Source organism: Aptenodytes forsteri, unplaced genomic scaffold, assembly GCF_000699145.1.
Source record: "Aptenodytes forsteri isolate BGI_AS27 unplaced genomic scaffold, ASM69914v1 Scaffold2, whole genome shotgun sequence".
NCBI classification, from domain to species: Eukaryota; Metazoa; Chordata; class Aves; order Sphenisciformes; family Spheniscidae; genus Aptenodytes; species Aptenodytes forsteri.
Genome location: NW_008795695.1, coordinates 19,280,418 through 19,299,705, shown reverse-complemented (window position 1 = coordinate 19,299,705; position 19,288 = coordinate 19,280,418). Strand labels below are relative to the sequence as shown.

General features: G+C 34.3%; 1 protein-coding gene across 3 annotated transcripts in view; it reads right to left on the bottom strand.

The window, feature by feature from the left end:
- Nucleotides 1-19,288, bottom strand: part of DMD (dystrophin) — a 1,230,427-nt gene that overhangs the window by 190,064 nt on the left and 1,021,075 nt on the right. For all 3 annotated transcript variants that reach the window (XM_009283051.2, XM_009283049.2, XM_009283050.2), the window contains 2 exons: nt 11,715-11,835; nt 10,777-11,045 (listed from right to left, as the gene is read on the bottom strand). In XM_009283051.2, the coding sequence (XP_009281326.1) occupies nt 10,777-11,045; nt 11,715-11,835 (390 nt within the window). The remainder of the gene's footprint in view (nt 1-10,776; nt 11,046-11,714; nt 11,836-19,288) is intronic.

Sequence of the window (19,288 nt, the reverse complement as noted above, 5' to 3'; positions counted from 1 at the left end):
CGGCGGGTGGTGAGCAACTGCACTGTGCATCACTTGCTTTGTGTATTATCATTATTATTATTACATTATTATTATTATTTTATTTCAATTATTAAACTGTTTTTATCTCAACCCACGAGTTTTTCTCACTTGTGCTCTTCCAATTCTCTCCCCCATCCCACGGGAGGGGGGGAAGTGAGCGAGTGGCTGCGTGGTGCTCAGTTGCCGACTGAGGTTAAACCACGACAAGAAAAGAAGACTTTTGAACAGAATCACTACAGTTCAAGAGCATCTTTGATTTAATGTCATGTCCAGGAATGGTAACACTTGATCATCAGACTAATATCTATCTGTGCTGTTCTTATATGACAAACTTAAAACAAAAAGCCATGTTAAATGCTAGAGTCCATGCAATAACCATGCCACTTAAGTATTTAAACATTAATGTTTAAGTCTCCTTCTAAAAGCTCAAGTCCCATTCTTATTTCTGATAAATTGATAAAGAGCAATCTCTTAAAAATATTCTGGTCTGACCTCAATTCTGAACTTCAGAGGCATAAAACGACAGCCAAGTCTTTATACATGTATTAGCTCTCTCAGCAGGTTATCGGAAACCAAGATCAGAGATTACCAATACTTAAAAAGTCAAATTCTGCCTGCAGGTGTGCATGTTGAGCTCCCACTGAAATCAGCAGGGTGAGTTCATACACGGAAAAATTTGGCTCTGAATGAAATCTGTTGATCTAATAATAGCATGTTCTGCCAAACTGGGTTGGAGATAGAAAAGATTTTGACTTTTTACTGGTCACCTTTTTTTCTTCTCTAGAGTTCAGGAATTTTTCTGCACTTACTGTCAGGGAAAAGTTAACAGTATTATTTAGCCCAAAAGTCCTTAACCAAAGAGAAAATAGTTAATCTCTTCTATTATTAATTGTGTTAATACAATTAACAGAAATCTGGTGCAAATCAGGTGAAATCTGGTGCAGCTCTTTCCCAGGTGCTGGTTCTTTTGCAAAATGGTCTACAAGAGGCTGTTTCTCACACTAGTTGTTGTGATTCCCAAAATAGTTAATTAAAGAATACTCATTTTTTGTTTGTTCGTTAGCAGAGCAACATTAATGTTTCTGTATCTCAATTATGCTACTGTTTCCCAATAAGTAGTATGGTCAAGGGCAGTCTTACTTTTAAAAAAACTACTCTAAGATTTCACTTCTCTGCCTGCTCATCATTTTCTTATTATCCTTATGTAAAAAAGATTTTGTACTCTCCCTTAAAATAGGTAGCTTGACATAGACAAAAAAGCTATGTAATCTAGACTCCATAAAACATTCACTATAATTACAGTGGTAGCATCTAAATGTGGGATCAGAAATGTATAGCTTATTGCAAAAGGAGTCAGCAGAAGGAATGATGACTTGCTTCAGGTATTTAAAATGGACTTAGATATGGGCTATTGCCATAGTTATTGCCATTAACAAACTCTCCAATCTTATGTGACTGATTACATAGCAACAACATAAGGCAGATGAGACTTTTAGATTAAATTTGTATCAGTTGCAAATACATGACTATTACATATTAAATAACCACTTGTGAATATATTTCTTTTCATGTGAGAAAATAAATTGATTCATAAGCTGTTAAAATGAGATTAGGAGACCACAGGACACAACTGAGTAACTTTCATCTCCTACAAGCTAAGAAGCGTAGCAGAACTAACTTCAGCTGGTACAACTACGTGCTGGAGCACTCCATGGTTTTAAACTCAATTTCATATTTAAAACAAACCTTAGAAAATTAAACTTGCCTCCAATAGTGACAACCAAAAAACCCTACTAAATTCTCTGTTGTATAAAACTACATTTAAAAAGTGATTCCCAATATAGTAAATTAAAGAATACTCATTTTTTGTTTGTTCGTTAGCAGAGCAACATTAATGTTTCTGTATCTCAATTATGCTACTGTTTCCCAATAAGTAGTATGGTCAAGGGCAGTCTTACTTTTAAAAAAACTACTCTAAGATTTCACTTCTCTGCCTGCTCATCATTTTCTTATTATCCTTATGTAAAAAAGATTTTGTACTCTCCCTTAAAATAGGTAGCTTGACATAGACAAAAAAGCTATGTAATCTAGACTCCATAAAACATTCACTATAATTACAGTGGTAGCATCTAAATGTGGGATCAGAAATGTATAGCTTATTGCAAAAGGAGTCAGCAGAAGGAATGATGACTTGCTTCAGGTATTTAAAATGGACTTAGATATGGGCTATTGCCATAGTTATTGCCATTAACAAACTCTCCAATCTTATGTGACTGATTACATAGCAACAACATAAGGCAGATGAGACTTTTAGATTAAATTTGTATCAGTTGCAAATACATGACTATTACATATTAAATAACCACTTGTGAATATATTTCTTTTCATGTGAGAAAATAAATTGATTCATAAGCTGTTAAAATGAGATTAGGAGACCACAGGACACAACTGAGTAACTTTCATCTCCTACAAGCTAAGAAGCGTAGCAGAACTAACTTCAGCTGGTACAACTACGTGCTGGAGCACTCCATGGTTTTAAACTCAATTTCATATTTAAAACAAACCTTAGAAAATTAAACTTGCCTCCAATAGTGACAACCAAAAAACCCTACTAAATTCTCTGTTGTATAAAACTACATTTAAAAAAACACAAAAACAATATACCAGGCTGTACAACCAATTAGGTAATGTCATTAGCTGAAGTGTCTTTGATGTTTTACAACATCCTGAAAGTTGACCCGTTAACAAATTCAGCAAACTTCAACTATTGCTTTCATCATAGCAAACTCCACAAAGTTTTAGATTCACAAAAATATTATATATAATAAGGACATCTGTAGGATGTCAAAGCATTCCAGTGAATTTAAGTAAGATTTTGGTTTATTTTAAAATAAAGTTTATTATGTTCTGATATACTCTACTAATGTTTTAGTTTATATTAGCAGTAAAACTGTCACTGAAGAGTTTTTGCCATTTTGTAAATTCCTTTTTTATTGACCGTACTTATATTTAAAACCTTAAAGTCCTCTACAATGCCATTAGATGATCTCATCCTGTTATGGTATCTTAGAACAATCTCTAGTCTACCAATATTTCACACATACAAAAGCTGTTTATAGAGATCGTCTCTAATTTTCTCAGGGATGATTTTTTGAGTTTTGGAAAGCTGGCAAATGAAGGAGGAGGAAATGGCTATTCTGTATGAATTAGTTAAAAATCACAGAGTCCAGCACAGAACTTATTAAAAGACTTACTAAAGAAAAAGGACAATTTCTGTGTCCAGCACAGAACTTATTAAAAGACTTACTAAAGAAAATAGGACAATTTAATTCAGATTGATTATAGACTTTGGTGGTGACAGCTGGCTTCAAATTAAACTGAAAAAATGTATATGCATTTCAAAGTAGTCTAAGGAGACATCATAAATAATTATTGCATGATTCTACCCCAGAATGACATATGTATGAAATGGTAAACTTGAGAAGCATTTGTAACAGTAATTGCTTCAGTTGTAGTCTGAAGAAAACATTAATACTTCCATCTCCTATACTGTAGGCAAATAGTTTCCTATTCAGCTGTCAACCAATGGATACTGTCATCTTTTAATTGTACAAACAATTTAAAAATACTTAATCAAATCTTAGTTCATACTCTAAAATTCTGTATATGGAATGCTTTAGTATTTTTGATGTTTTTAAATCTAAGAATAATAGGGAGTATAGCTATAGTGGGGATTAATGCTTGTAAATTTTCAAAATACATCCTAGTCCATGAGTACTGAAACTGCTGAAACAATATGTTAGGGCCACTTACTTCTGTAGGCTTGCCTCCTGCAAACTCTGCTAAATAGAAATTTTCTCCTCAAATTTCTATAACAGCAGTGAAACCAATCAATGTTGCACATGAAAAAAAAGTGATTATACATGGTAGAAATTTGAAGCGAAAAAGGGGTTGGGTTTGGAATAATGCAGGAAGATATCTGGGCAATGTGAAAAAATTACAAAAGTTGAACAAAAGTAAGTTTGTTCAGATACCAGGCAAGTTAATTTACTTCTAAATGGCAGTAATTTGCTGTTGATATAAATTCAGACCTCCATGTGAAAAATAAATATTGTCTTTTGTTGTTTTTTTGTTTGTTTGTTTGTTTTCTTAAGGAACATAGAGTCTATCAGTAAAGAAGGGGAATTAAAAAGATCTCAGAAGTCGCTGTACATGTAATGTAATTTTACTTTACAGACGAAAGTGCATGAGTTCTGCTAGCTTAACTTAATGCATAGCTTAATTCTATGTTAGCAAAAAATTAACAGTAGCATAGGCATCACATTACAATCTGACCACAATTTACTTCAACATGGATCTAGTACTGCTATTGATATGTAACTGGCTGGAAATTCTGGTTATTCGATCCATCTTCCAGGTAATTATTTCTTGCATAGTTTCTATGGATCTATTTAAAACTGATCTCTTCATGCCCAGTATACATCTCTATTGCTAGGAGGGGATGAATGTGGACTATTGTCTTGGTTTTAGGTGTCATTCAGTAATTTTCCTGTATGTGACCCCTACTAATTCCGTGCAAAAAGAATTCTTTCTTCAGGAAGGATAGAAAATTGTCAATTACCTAAGCATTTCAAATAATTTTGGAAGAATTTTTTTTTCTATGAATGAGAACACAAATTAGAAATTCAACAACTCTCTGCTCTCAGAATCTCCATTGTAGGCAGCTGTCAGCACAGTTCCCTCATAATAGCACTGTAAGAGTCCACTTTTTTGAAATACCTCTTTTCAGCACAGCAGTAGCTGAACAGTACCAAAATGAAGTACAGAAGAATACATAAGGGTTTTTTTTTTTTTCTTTAAATGAACTGCCTATGCTCATTCATTGTCCGGTAATTGAGGTTGGTGATTTAGTATTAGAGTGTTTGTAATAATATGGTATTTTAACCTTGCCAAATCTAGTTTTTTTCTTTCTATGGCCACATATGAACACAACTGAAATTTAGCTAATTATCTTAAGGGGTTGTCTTACTTTTTGTCTCATTTAGAGAAGACATGACTAGGGACAAAAGGATTGAGTGCACATAGAAAGTAATTTTGGAGTATATAATGAGCAGATCAGTTCATTCCTGATCTATGCATAATTGCAAACTCTGTTCAGTTTACAAATTAGAAATAAGTTTCAGGTTGACACTTTTCAGTGAACATTTGTCAGTGACATACAATTGGTTACAACTGTCAATTATGCTGAAGAAAGTCTGAAATAAAGAGCATATAATTCAGGCCTGACATCTCAGCAAAAAAGGGTTACTTATGCAGTACTTGTGAATTTCTCATTGCCTTTTGTTTCACAATTTTGTAGAAAATAGTTAGGAGAAATGGTATTAAAATTGTAAATAGCCTGTGACAAAAGAATTTAAAAGGATACTTACAGGCTTTGTGAATACACTTGTTACATTAAATACATTAAAATCTATAATCTATATGCAAAGTTCATAGTCTTCCCATGTAACTGCTTTATGTATAACTGTAAAAGTGAATCTGCAAGAACAACAACCAGTTCTTAAGAAGCAAAATTAAGACTTTTGTGAAAACTGCTCACAGGCAAATACAAGACTTATGCCACTAAATTCTGTTCTGCTTTTTACAGTTAACAATCATATTGAGTCAAGGTGCCCTCTTCATGACAATGAAGGAGAACAAATCATTCTATAACAGAATGGAATTGACTGAAAGTAGGACTACAAAATTCAGCTTTTATTTGGCAGGTGTTCTTGAGACGCGCTTCTATTTTGAACTAGAGAGACCACAGACAGTACTGCCTGTTCTTGATTTTTTTAAAATTTATTTTACAGTGGTTAAAAAAAAAAAAAATCAGAAGAGAGTTATATCCCCCATGGAGTCTAGAGGCTCTGCCGTTCACTGACAGTGTTGTGTATGACAGAAAACTGAAGCAGCCATATACCACTAGTGATATGGTAGAATATCACTGGCATAAGAAAGTGCTTTGCATTGTGTTCTCATAAGTACGTTGGCTTATGTATATAATATAAGTAGCTGAACTACCTTTAGTAACAGATAAACCACACCGCTAAAATCTCCTTCTCAGTCACAAAATTCTGTGCGCAACATCCTGAAATAGTGGCTTCTAGTTTAAAAAAGAATTTTTCAGAGTGTAAAAGTATCAAAATCTAAAACTTCCTAAGGGTACTAATTCCTATTAGTATTTCTCAGCAGATGTCTACAGACAGACAACAAAACAGTGAGAAGGAATCAGCATGACATGTAATGATTGTTGCATGCTAGCAGCATAACCATTATCAAGGTTTTGGCTGGTATGGAGCAAAGGCGGGTCTTTTGGGAAGAAAGAGAGGCAAGGTGGTTCTGCTGCCAGTTCCTGGAATGGGTCTTTGAATAAGATGCCGAATGGATCAGGCAGGTATGATTGCGTATCGATTGCATACCAGGAAAAGCTTAATATAAAAACTGAGTAGTGGTCTTATGTGACCCTAAGTGTTCTGATGAAAAGGAGAAACTTTTGTTAGTGATTGCAAGAAGAAAGCACCTGTTGAATTTCCTTCAGAGAGAAGTAGAAATCCCAGGTCATGTCTAAAATATGATCTGAGCTACAATCAAAGTGATCAACCAATGGATATTAGGGGACTTTTAATAGATTCATTTGGGTTTGAACTGAATTTAAGACAGTTAAGTGATGGTCTGGATTTTAATGGACAGAAAGGTATGCTTGGAAGAGAGAGAGAGAAAAAGAATGTGTGTTATTAAGGAAGTAACATATTTCAGTCTGCAGATAAGATCACTCACGAGAGAAGAAAAAAGGGAGAATAATAGAGGACAGCAGAGAAGTCTGAAGAATATTTCGATTATAGGTCATCTGTAGTCTAGGTTGCATTCTTTGGGGTAAGTGTGTGAAACTATTTCTTGTCCTCAGAATCAGAGATGAATACCAATTGGTACATTAATACAGATTAATCTGTATTACAGATCAAGGATCTGTATTAATAATCCATTATAACTGATCAAGGATCAATTATTTTGTGTGAGTTCAATGTTACAGCACAACCTTAAGAGCTCCACCAACTATCACTAAAGAGAACAGTGACAAATGGCACCGGATAAACTCATTCCCTAGGAAGTTATTCATCAGCTTAGGTTTGGGAAGGCTACTGTGATACTGATTAGGAGAAGGATTTGCAAGAAATGCAATCACATGTGACCAACATTTCGAGTAATAGGTACTCTCCCTCACGCTGTAATATCATCAGTCATTGCGATACACATCATAAAAACCGGAGCAAGGATGAGATATGTATAATATATCAATTTGATAATGTTTGGCTGATAATATAATTTATAAAGAAAAAACTTTATTGTTTACTAATAAGTTTTAACTGAAGGCTATATAACTTGTGTCTTCTTCAGCAAATTTACCTTTTAATTGAAAAATTTGCAAAGCAAAAGTATTTAACCTTTAAGTGAATCAATTACTAAGAGGAGCAAGAAGAAAACAGTAGTAACCAGGCATGTGTTAAACCAGCTTATACAGGCCAAATAACAGACACCAAAGGCATCTAAAATCTGCAGAGTTGAGTCAAATGTCTGAGTGATTCTCCCAACCTTGAATATTATAAGGTAAGTTTTAAAATTGCAGTTTAGGAATTTCACAACAGCTTTTAACTCATTTTCCATTCTTATACGCGTACAGCACTTTGGGGGATTACTGCAGTATTGGAGCTAAGGACTGGGCCTGGAGACCGGAAGAGGTAACTAGGATGTAGGAGGAACCAGTTCAGTGCTGAGCAGATTGGAGCTTTCTTCCCCCTCCCTCCACTTGTCCCTCTACCAGAAATCTCTTGCCCCTTCAGTCTTCCCATCATTGGACTTTCACTTTAGACTAGGAATGAAGTTCTTCATTTCTGTAGCACACGCGAAGTAGACACTGCTGCTCACCTGGCTAGCACTTTGAGTCAATTCCACATACTCTTTTTCATAAATGTTCCCATGTTAGCTTTCTTAATCTTATTAAGACTTTCAGGCATTAGACTAGCAATTCTTGTAGTAACTAATTTCCTCTCAAAGCAATAATTTGGTTTACAAGTAACTATGAATATAATACTGTTATTGAAAGTTTATTTTATGTAGTTGTTAAAGTCTTATGAAGAAAATAAATATGCATTACATTTTGTAGAAAGGCCTAGATTTGCTTTAATTTCTTGTATAAAAGTAGCCGAAATATAATCTTTCTCTTCCATCTTTGATAGCTGTGGAAATGAAACACAAAAAAATAGCTTCCCAATTGTTTGGGTTTCATTTAAACAAAATGGTGGTGGGGGAGAAAAACTGACTAAATTTGATCATTATTACTGAGATAGCAATAATGATTACATCTAAACTTGTCAAGAGAGGGAATAAATCAGAAATGAACTTACTATCCAACAAACATGTTCAACATAAAAACAGGGTTAGATCATGTCTTATTGCTCCTGTCACAGATAATATATTTACATTAAACCCTCTTTTTTAGGTTTTGAAAAATTAAAACCAGCAATTAAGGCTAGGGTTGTGGGTATATTTTAAATATTTGTACACTTCAGGTAGATATGCTTAGGATATAAAGGATCAAGATAAAAGTTTCTATAGTCTAGCCAGTTCACATGAAGCAAATGCAAACTTGAAAACTTTTTAAGGATTTCCATGCTCTATTTTAGGGTTACATAAATTACTGTTCTTGATTTACAACTTTTCTAAAATAGATTTCACTCTGAGAAAAAATATGAATGTCATAAATATGAGTAACTGAGGTAAAACCTACAAAACCTAAAACCATACAGTTTTATGTAGGCCTTCAAATTGCAGACACAATTGTAGCTTTCTTGCTAGTTATTAATTTCACAAACATGCTTACATTGCCTAGTTAGTAGATATTAGGTAGACATTTGTCTTCAGTATCTATGTTGGAATTACATTTCGTTAGAGCAATACATACGTTTTAGACAGCACATTTTGGGACAATTATTGTACTACTCACACAGTTAATATTACTCAGCTTTTGGCCTATTGTGTTCTTACATTACCTTAGAAGGTGCTGAAAGCACAATATGCCGTGTGTGTGTATCTAGCAGACTATAATTGCCATATATGAAATGAAAAGTTATAGCTTATCACTTATATGAATATATTCTGTATGTTTTTTTCATTTACCATTTAGCTGATAATCTTACGGTATGGTCTTATGATAGCCTATATTCATAAATATTTTAAGTAAATACGGTACAAATGAGATAAAAATCAGGGAGTAGGTGGTAGCACCTAATTTTAAATCTTAAAACAGAAGTCTTGGTTTCTGTCTGGCCCTAATATTAAGATTTCAGAAGGAATAAACAGGCAACTACTGATTGATAGTACCTCTGGATTTTCATAAGCGTTAAGATTTCTATTTCGTCATGGCTGTTATTAGAATTTCAGTATGTCTTCTAGGATTGATTTTTTTTTTTTTAAACTGTAACAGGATTCAGCACTATAATTATGGAGTCAACAGTTACGGTCAAAGCTTTAGAATTAAGCGACTTGCTTTATTTTCCAGTAATATCAGGGATTCAGTGTTTCTGTTCAGAATATCTTATTCAAAATCACAAAAAAATCCATGGCTATAATAGAAGGCACTTTCTGAGAATTTATAAATAGATCTCTTCTGTTCATTTATGAATTTAAATGAAGATAAACAAATTTTGCAGCTAACTGCTCATCAGCTACCAAGTACTTCATTTGTCTTGTGTAATATTTGTACAGGACACTCATTAAACTTTCTGTGTGATTAAAATTCATGGACTTTTTTTTTTCTTTTTTATAAACTACATTTGATTTTTAAAGGCATTTTTTCTTGCCAGTAGTCATTCTATTTTCTCTTTCTTAGATCCTAATGTTCTACTAGAGAAAATAACAGTCAGCTCAGGTCTCTTTCAAAATGACTGATGATTCCCATTTATGTGAATGGAACAGAGGCACTTTGTTCTTATCAAAATGGCAACTGCCTCTATTGTGCTCTAGCTTAAGGAATCCTGTAGTATTATAAAATCTGGCCATGGCAGTCATGCTGAAACAGGACAAGTCCTTACAGGTTTCTCAATAAGCAATGATTTTATGAAACAACCCTTGAAAGCAGATAAGCATTGTTATAGAAAATAATGACAGTTTTTCCAGGGTTGTTGGGTTTTTTTTAACTATCTTACATTTTGAGGCCTAGTTATCAAATTAGACAGATAGCAACTAGCACCATCATGACAAAACTACAACAAAACCATATACTTCAAATTATTTAAATTCTACTCTACAAGTATAGACACAACTATGTACTCATCATACTTACAAAAGTATAATAAAGAACAGAATTAATTTTCTATACTTTTATCATATATTCTCCTATCTATTCTATTTTGCTTTTTTTACTCTCAACTCTGCATCTCCTGAGTTAACAGTGAGTGTGCTGAGGGTATTTATACTTTCCTGTAGTGCTTTTTACTGTCGTTAGCAATATACATTCTCAATGTTGATTTGATTCTGTTTTAATTGCAGAAATTATAAAACTCTTTATATGTACTTTCTTTTTTTTTCTTTAAAATATAAATCACTATGATACAAAGCTATCAATCTCATTTTACAAGATAATTCCTGATCTGGGGATTCATACAATGAACAAGCCAATTATTTTATAGTCAGAAATACTGATACACTGACACATACCTTGACTTTTTCTAAGTGATCCTGCAGAGAGTCAATTAGCAGATCCCCCACTGGCTGCCAGGATGCCTTGAACACTTCAGCCTGGCGTAGTTTCAGGTCCAGTTCATCCATTGCCTCTTGAAGGCCCTGCAGTCTTTCAAGAGCATCATCTATCTTCTTTTGCCAATCGGCAGACTGTAGATTCAGCTTATCCCACTCAGTTCTGACCTCATCTGCTTGCCTTTGGAGAAGTTTAGTGACGTTGTGGGCCCTTTCCTCAGGTGACAGTTCTAAATGTGAAAGTCAAGAGGCTTTTAAGACATATTCTGTCTTAGAAGAAAAATAATTGCCATCTGGGTAAGTTCAAAGCTCAGTAAGAAACTATTCATACCAAAGACACCTGTGAAATTTATTTTATTAATGTATTCTCATTTGAAAATCTCTTAACAAATTTAAATCTTGCTACCATACAGATCATCAAAATATGCACTTAAGTACATAAAGGCATTTTTAAACATGCAAGGTGTAGCTAAAAGTTTACCAACTGTGTCCTGATTCAGCAAAATAGTTCTGCACATACATAGATATTAATCACTGTGAATCTTTTGCTGCCATTGAGTGTATTTGGCAGCTTCTGTAGTACTGAGACTACAAGTTGAATTTTAGGTTAAATTGCAGCTTTCAGACCTCAAATGGGCCTGTATAGATAGGTCCTGAAGGTTTAAAGCCAGTTTCAAAATCTGCTTATAAATATGCATGTGTATTTAGTGCCACAGTGTTCAGAAGGATCACTAAGGGTTTCTTTCATCTATATTTTTAGCTTAGTTTCTGAATACTGACATTCAGCTTGCAGTGTAAAAGGAATGCTTTCACAGTGGCTGGCAGAATTTATTTAATCATTGCTGATCATCACTGATCTTTCCAGCAATCTGTTATTACCCTGCTCTTCCTTCAATTACCTCTTGGTTCTGGGTAGAGCTTCTCCAGTCCCTCCACAGGCTGCTCTGCTAAGAAGATTCGCACAGTCTCAAGTGCACTCCTGATAACAGGTTCTTTTGTTTTCAGCTCCCTCTTGAAAGTCTGAGAGATGAAACAGAATTATTGTAAGTGGATATACAATGAAATACCGAGTGTTAGCCCTTGTTTCCATCAATTTAAGAACAAAATTTGCAACAACAGCTTCCATGTGTGTATTACAAGTAGCTACAAAAAAAATGTAAGAGATAATCAGCTTTTGCTTAACCTGAAATCCCATTGTATTCAAAGGAGCGAATGTACTGCCAGCATGCTGCAAAGTACCCAAGGTTGCTGATCAAATTTTCACTGTGAGAGGGATCCCTTTTGTTGATTAACATCAGGGTCAACTCCAAAACCAAGCTGCAAGGGGCAAGGCTTCGGCTGGCTCTGTATTGGACCGCATCAGCATAGCTAATTGTTCTTGAAAGCAAGATTTACCAGAATGTGAAGGAAAATCCAATATGTCTCACAGCTACCACTTTGCTACTGCTGCTGGCAACTGTTATATCATAAGGAAAAAAAAAAGGACCTATGGATATTGACATGTTAACCCATAACAATTAGTAACAAAAAAAATTCCAATATATTAAATCATAACACTCTCTTCTAGTAGTGGTGTAGATGCACCTCTTCGAAAATTACATGAACTGAGATTTCTGAAATGTAGAATCAAGGCCAAGGTGAAAATTCAGAAATATAATCTAGCCTAGATGTAGGCATGCACGAGTAAAAATTAAAGGGCGGAAAGTAGTCCTTTAAAATTAATTCCTAGTTGCTTTAATCAGTATTTATTATCAATTTCCATATCTTTACGTTTAACATTGCTCGGTGGTATGTTCTGCGTCTTTTCAGATCAACTGTATTTCTCCCTTTCATCTCTTCCTTTCCTGTCATGCTTTTTTGGCACCTGTCTCCTTTCTTGCCTTTTCTTCCTCTTTCCTATTTGCATTTTTCTTCCTCCAGCAACAGCTCCTTTCTCTTCTATTCACTGCTTTTAAAATGACCACAAGTAAGATTCTCAAGGTTGGTATTTGAAGTTTTGGTAAGCTACTGAAAGTATACATATCTCAGTTTTTTGTGTGTTTTTTTTTGGTTGGGTTTTTTTTTTGTTAAAGAGAGTTTAAGCTTCCATTAATCTGAATCCAATGCTTACCACACAAAAATGCAGATGAAACATGGGTTACACTTTGCACCGGGTCTTTTACATGTTGTACTGAATTTATCTAAATGGTCCTTACTACTGTTTTATTTCAACATTTTCTTCTCTATTTATTAATCAATATTGAATGCATACTGTTTTCAAGTAGCATAGAGCTAAAATATGCAGATAATTATAGTGCAGTGTAACACAAAACACAATACTGCAAAAAGCAGAGCCATATGCCATGAGTGGAAAACAGATATTTTACTCCAGGGATTAGAAAATTCTTTTTGCAGCACAGGCATGTTATAGGCTTCTAACATAATAAATTCACCAATTCAGTTAAATTAACTATTAAGCAAAATTTGGGTTTCTATGCAAACTAATGAATGATTATAAATTCAATATTAAAAAGTTCATTACACTTTGAATTATATTTGATATGAAATGCTCTGTACAGGAAATACCTAACAGAACTAATAATGAGAATTACACCTGCATTTTATAATATGAGCACTCACAGGTAAAAAATTCTTAATACATTTCAGGAAAGTAAACTTAAGGAAATGACTACATTATTTTACTATAAATATTTAAATAAACTTTTTATTAAGTGGTCAAGAACTGACCATAAGGTTTGTAATTGTGAATCAGGAAAACCTTTTAGCAAAGTGTGCTTTCTTGAAGGAAACAACAAAGTAAAAAATGTTAATTTTGTGTCATGGACATCAGTGGGACTGGGATCCTTTCACAGAGTGTATCTGCTGTCATAAGGGAATCCATTGTTTGGTTAATATCTGTGATAAATGGATTAAACAATCACATTGACACTTAAGAACCATCACTGATTTTCACAAATAAAGAAGAGTACTGTATATAACAAGTAAACTACCATTGGACATTGCTCTGCATAAAAACTGAGTGGGGTTACTCCAGGGTTAAAGCTCTTTAACTTAGACATTTTTAGGTTTAGAAATTTTTACAATTCATACTTGATTCTTGCATGAAGTGCAATGGAAAAAAGAAATATACTAAGCCTTTTTCATGCTTCCAAACGAGGAAAATCTATTCCTTTAATTAGCCTTTGTGCTCACCTCATATTACATCATTCTGTCCCATTAGAGTGTGGCAGGTCTGCAGCTCAAGTAAGCCAGCAGGTAGCATAACTTAAAACGTTCCCCCATGGACTGTGTGCTTTGCTCTCATCTGATAGTGTTAAAAGTGACATCAACAGTCATATTGGTTTTTAAACATTACAATTGTATAACAGCTTAAAGATATAATATACTTTCTAAACGTCTCCGAAGACAAATTATTTCACAGAAATGTCTATGCCCAAACCCAATCAAACAGGAGGCACATGCACAAAGGTCTGTTCTGCCCAGACACACCACGAGCAGGAAGGAGTCACAGATATTCCAGGGGAACACAGAACTACACCAACTTATAGGATATTTAAAAGCCAGAAATGCCTTTGAGCTATGTATTTGGGAACGAGCAGTACTGCTGTATGGAGTGCTGCTGCTGTAGTCAGGTCAACCCTAGCTATGTACATGTACAAACAATGAGAAGGACACAAAATACCTTCTTTCAGCTTGTACTGCTTTTGCATAACCATACCAACCAAATACACCTAGTGGCATTATATTTCCAAAAGAGGGTTAAAGCCACATTCCTCCAATATCTCTTGTGCAACAGAACAAGGATAACATAATCAGATATGCATACGACATCCCATGAAGTGTGTGAGCAGGAATTATTGTATCTATCTTCTCAAAACAACAGAAAAATGCAAATGGGAACTTTCTGACTTTGTATATTTTGTATTTAGTCACAAACAGGAAGAGTCTCTTTCTCTTTTACTAAAGGAAAACAGTGAGCCAATGTGTTAAATGTTTTCTTTTCCAACTTTTTCATTCTGGATGTTGGAGCTGATGGACACGATGATAGTCTGTAAATCCTGAGTTTTAGACTAGTACAAAAAGTATGGTGTTAAGATCTATTTACAATTCTCATTGCCTTCCCTAGTTTTGATCTGCAGACTTCTACCAAGTGAGTTAAAATATATTTCAGTATAAGAAATTTAAAAAGGAGAGAATGAAAAAAACATGAGACTTAAGCAGTAGCACAGAACAGCATTAAAAATAATGAATGTTCATTTCATACTATCCCATTCCAAAAAATGTTCTTACTATATGAAGATAAAGTCAGCTTTTCTGATTAAAGTTTTGTTGTGAAATATGTACACATTAACAATAAAAATAATAGGTAGCAATAAATGACATTTTCTCTTCTTTTGGTAAAAAAAAAAGAAGAATTTATCTACCTTGAGCCCTGACAAATACATCTTTATAATAAGCAGACCATAATTGAAAGCAGAATTAGCCTAAATGAATGTGTAATTTACAGTTAATGATTTCAGGCTAATTTCATTGAATTCCTTAACTTCTTCCACACTTCGTGGTGACTGTAGAGGAAATCGAAAGTGCATAATGTATGACCTGACAAAAAAACAAGTAAACTACTTTATTTAAGCATCTCTATTTGTCATCAACACTACAGCAGTAATGGCATTCTGTCCACCATTTTAATAATGCATATATTGATCAGCTTATCTCAGACCTCCACTACCTCCTCATGGGTGTCCTTAAATCTCTTTAGATGGAGAAACACAGATTGTTTAAATTGAAAGATGAAAATATAATGAGAGTTGCATTAGTAAAACTAACATTAATCTCTGTTATTAGAAAAGCAGATATTTTTGCTTTTATTGAATTTTAAAGAGTAAGAATAGAATTAAATTAATTCAAGACATATCCCAACCAGAATGCTTTTTAAAAATGGGTTTTGACCTCAATTTTAAAAAGTTGATATCAATTGTGCCACCAGAAAAGGTTAGTGTGTTGAAGCAGGAATTGTACTCCTTCTTAGGCACTGCTGCTATAGATTTCATGTGAAAGGGTTTCCAGGGAATTGTTAAAAATTAACTTCTATATTCATAAATACTACTTATGCTGTTAATACAATCACTACACAGAAGATGTGGCAACTCTTAAAAGAATGAAAGAAAAAGCAGGCTATCTGCATGATGCCTAAATTACTTACCTGAGATTAACAGTAACATGTACACAGTACATGTAACGTACACAGTTATTAATATGATTTCAGTAAAACATTATTATGACATTTAGTAAAGCAAAGAAAACAGTAAGATAATTAAATAATGTTTTGATGAACAGCAGTATTTTTTTATCATTGACTAAACCCCCTCCCCCCCACCTCCCCCATATTCTAAGACTCTGGCATAGAAACAATTTCTTCAGATGCCAAAAATTGACAAAATGACCCACTATATATGTAAGTTCAAACAAATAGCGGTTATGTGGGTGTATTTGGGATAAATTCCAAATTGCCTTGTCTGAAAAGCACCTCACATTTATAACACAACAATGATTTTGACTGCATGGATATCTCTTTTCTCAGTTGAGTTCAAGCTCTCTTCTGGCATAGATTCAAGCATTTGAAATTTTCATCTGAATCTTACTCTTAAAATTTTTAAAGCCAACCTTGGCAACTAGGAGCATTCTAATGATAAGAGCCAACTTCTTTTCATCTCTGCTATGAATGTCTGAGGTATTCCAGACGGTCTTCTAAGTGAGAGAGAGGTTAAATGTGTTTGTTTTTCTTTAAATTATATCCTTAAGGGAAAAAAAAAAAAATAAAATCAGCTGTAACACCACTTTAGAAAAAAGATTCAGGCATAAAATGGTGTTTGCATACATCATGCCAATCTGTTAAACTGCTCATAAATAATGTTCCCCTGCTGAGGCTTTTTCTCTTCTCCAATGAAGAACTTACCTGGGTTCGCTCCTGACTTTACCTGGCAAAAACAATTCTTCACAGAAGGAAAGACATTGTACTGATACAAGAAGACCAAAGCTGGAAGTTTGGGTCATTTAAAAGTTTGGTCAGATCAGGTAGAGACTTAGCTTGTTTACTGAAGACTGATTTCCAGAACTGACATTCAGGAGAACAAAATGAACAATCAGCAGATTCTTCTTCTCAAGACCAAAATTCAACTGCTCGTTACTTTACACATCCAACACTCTGAGAGCTAAGTTTTGTTCTTAAGCAGGGGCCCAAAACTCTTGGAAAAAAACCAGCTTTCCAGTACTGTGCTCCAGTTTTAAGCTAGCTACTTCTACACTTGTGGTACAAGCCTTTTTAAAAGTATTTTTCTTATGTTCAGAAATGAGCTAAGCTATTCATTTCGATACAGCCTTTGTATGTCTGCTTCTCTAAAAGAAACTTTTAGAATAACAGAAAGTCCATAGTGTCCAGGGAAAAAAAAATACAGTAGAAAAACTCCAAGCTACAAACATAGATTTTGTCAAAGACAACCTGAAGTTGAGAGTTCTGCACTGATTGTTTTTCCCTCGTTCTCTGTAAGAGATCTTTGAAGAGCAGACAGGGTAACCTAATTTCAAGGATTATATTTTGTTCTTTTTTCCACAGGGAATCAGAATACCTACAACTAGAAAGGCCTCACATTAAACTACAGAAGTGCTACAGAACGGGAAAAGGAAAGAAGCCATATTTCTAAAAGGAACTAAAATGTTCTGGCTTTGATACTAGACATGATGACCAAAGATTTGTGCCTGTATGTATCTGCATGTGGCAGAGAAGATGATCAAAAAGGAGAAGTGAGAAGGAGACTTATTTTGTAAAGTCACTTTGCACCTATTCATGGTATCCTACTTTTATGCAACACTTCTCATTCCTAAAAGTTTTAAACACTTCAGTTGATTGGTGAGTGACAGAGATCACTTAGTCCATCACTGAAGTCTTGCCACCTTTATGATGAATTCTGGGAAACTTTCAATTAGCTTATAGAACAATATACAATATTAAGATTTTAATTTAAATTAGAGAAGTAATTTCTCTAGATGAAAAAAATATTTCTTTGATCCAGGAGGAAAGGTAGTTTTCATTATACAATATATTGTATATATTCATATAAAATTATACTCAAACATTATTCAGATGACAAAAGTTTTGTTGTAACAATTCTACACAAATCCTTCTCTAAGTCTTGCTTTTGCTCAAGAGTTGTCTTTCGATAAAGGGTTTGAGTAAATGTTATGCTGAATTAAAGCAACATCTATATTGTTTCTTTCATCCTGATGTTCTGGATGGGCTTTAAAACGACTTTAAGGAAATTGCTACAGACAGCTGGGTAAAACAGACCTCAGGCATTTCATATATCTTAACTTTCACAGAGGGAAAGGTAAAAAGGGATGGTAGTGCTCCATAAAGTCATGGATGTTTTGGCCTCACTGTTTCTGTGATAATGCTTGAAGTCCCAAGTAAAGTTTTCTGAGAAAGACACATCCCACACATCACCTCTCCAGAAGGAAGACCTAGGAAATGTGACCAAGCTGCTCCTTGCAAGAAAGCATTATATTATCTTAGAAAAGCATTGTGCACTGACAGCAAGATGTTTTCTGTTCATCTTTCTCTTTGCCTTTCTCAGCCATTAGGTAGGCCCTTGAGAAACCATATTGCCACTTCCTCCCATTAGTCTGCTACCGTAGACAAATACTTGTTTGCCTATGCCAAAAGCTAAGCCAGGTTGTATACAATATTTTCAGACTTTTCACAAACTCAGGGTTCCCAATAACTTAAAGCAGCAAGATATGTCATGTTCTCTTTCCAAACTTGATCTTCTCACTATTTTTTCTCAAATGTGTCCTTCAGCATGAGGTAGGACAATCTATTAGAGCAATATTTATAATACAGCTACCTTATGAATGGAGAGAACACAGGTATTCCAGATCCAATTTCATTTTATAGTACCATTTCACATTTCTCCATTAAGCAGTAAAATCAGAGATTTAGGAACTTCAGAAACAATACCTTTATGGCAAGTTTCACAAACTGAAAGTTACATTTACGCAGCACAATGCTTTGAGAGGATGATCACTGGTCTTGGAATATTCTCTTCTCATGGCATCAAGTTGTCTGACTGACAATTTAAATTATTCAATAGAAAAACATTTGTTCAAAATAACTTTTTAGATGTCACACTGAAGTATACTTGGTCACCAAACAGGAGGAAAAAACCTCTCATACTGTCATTATTTTAACTAAAGACATGTGGATGAAGGAGCGGAGAGCTAGAACACTACATCCAAGTAAATTCCAAGAAATGGAATAGTATACTTGGTCACCAAACAGGAGGAAAAAACCTCTCATACTGTCATTATTTTAACTAAAGACATGTGGATGAAGGAGCGGAGAGCTAGAACACTACATCCAAGTAAATTCCAAGAAATGGAATAGTGTAGAATCATAGAATCATTAAGTTGGAAGAGA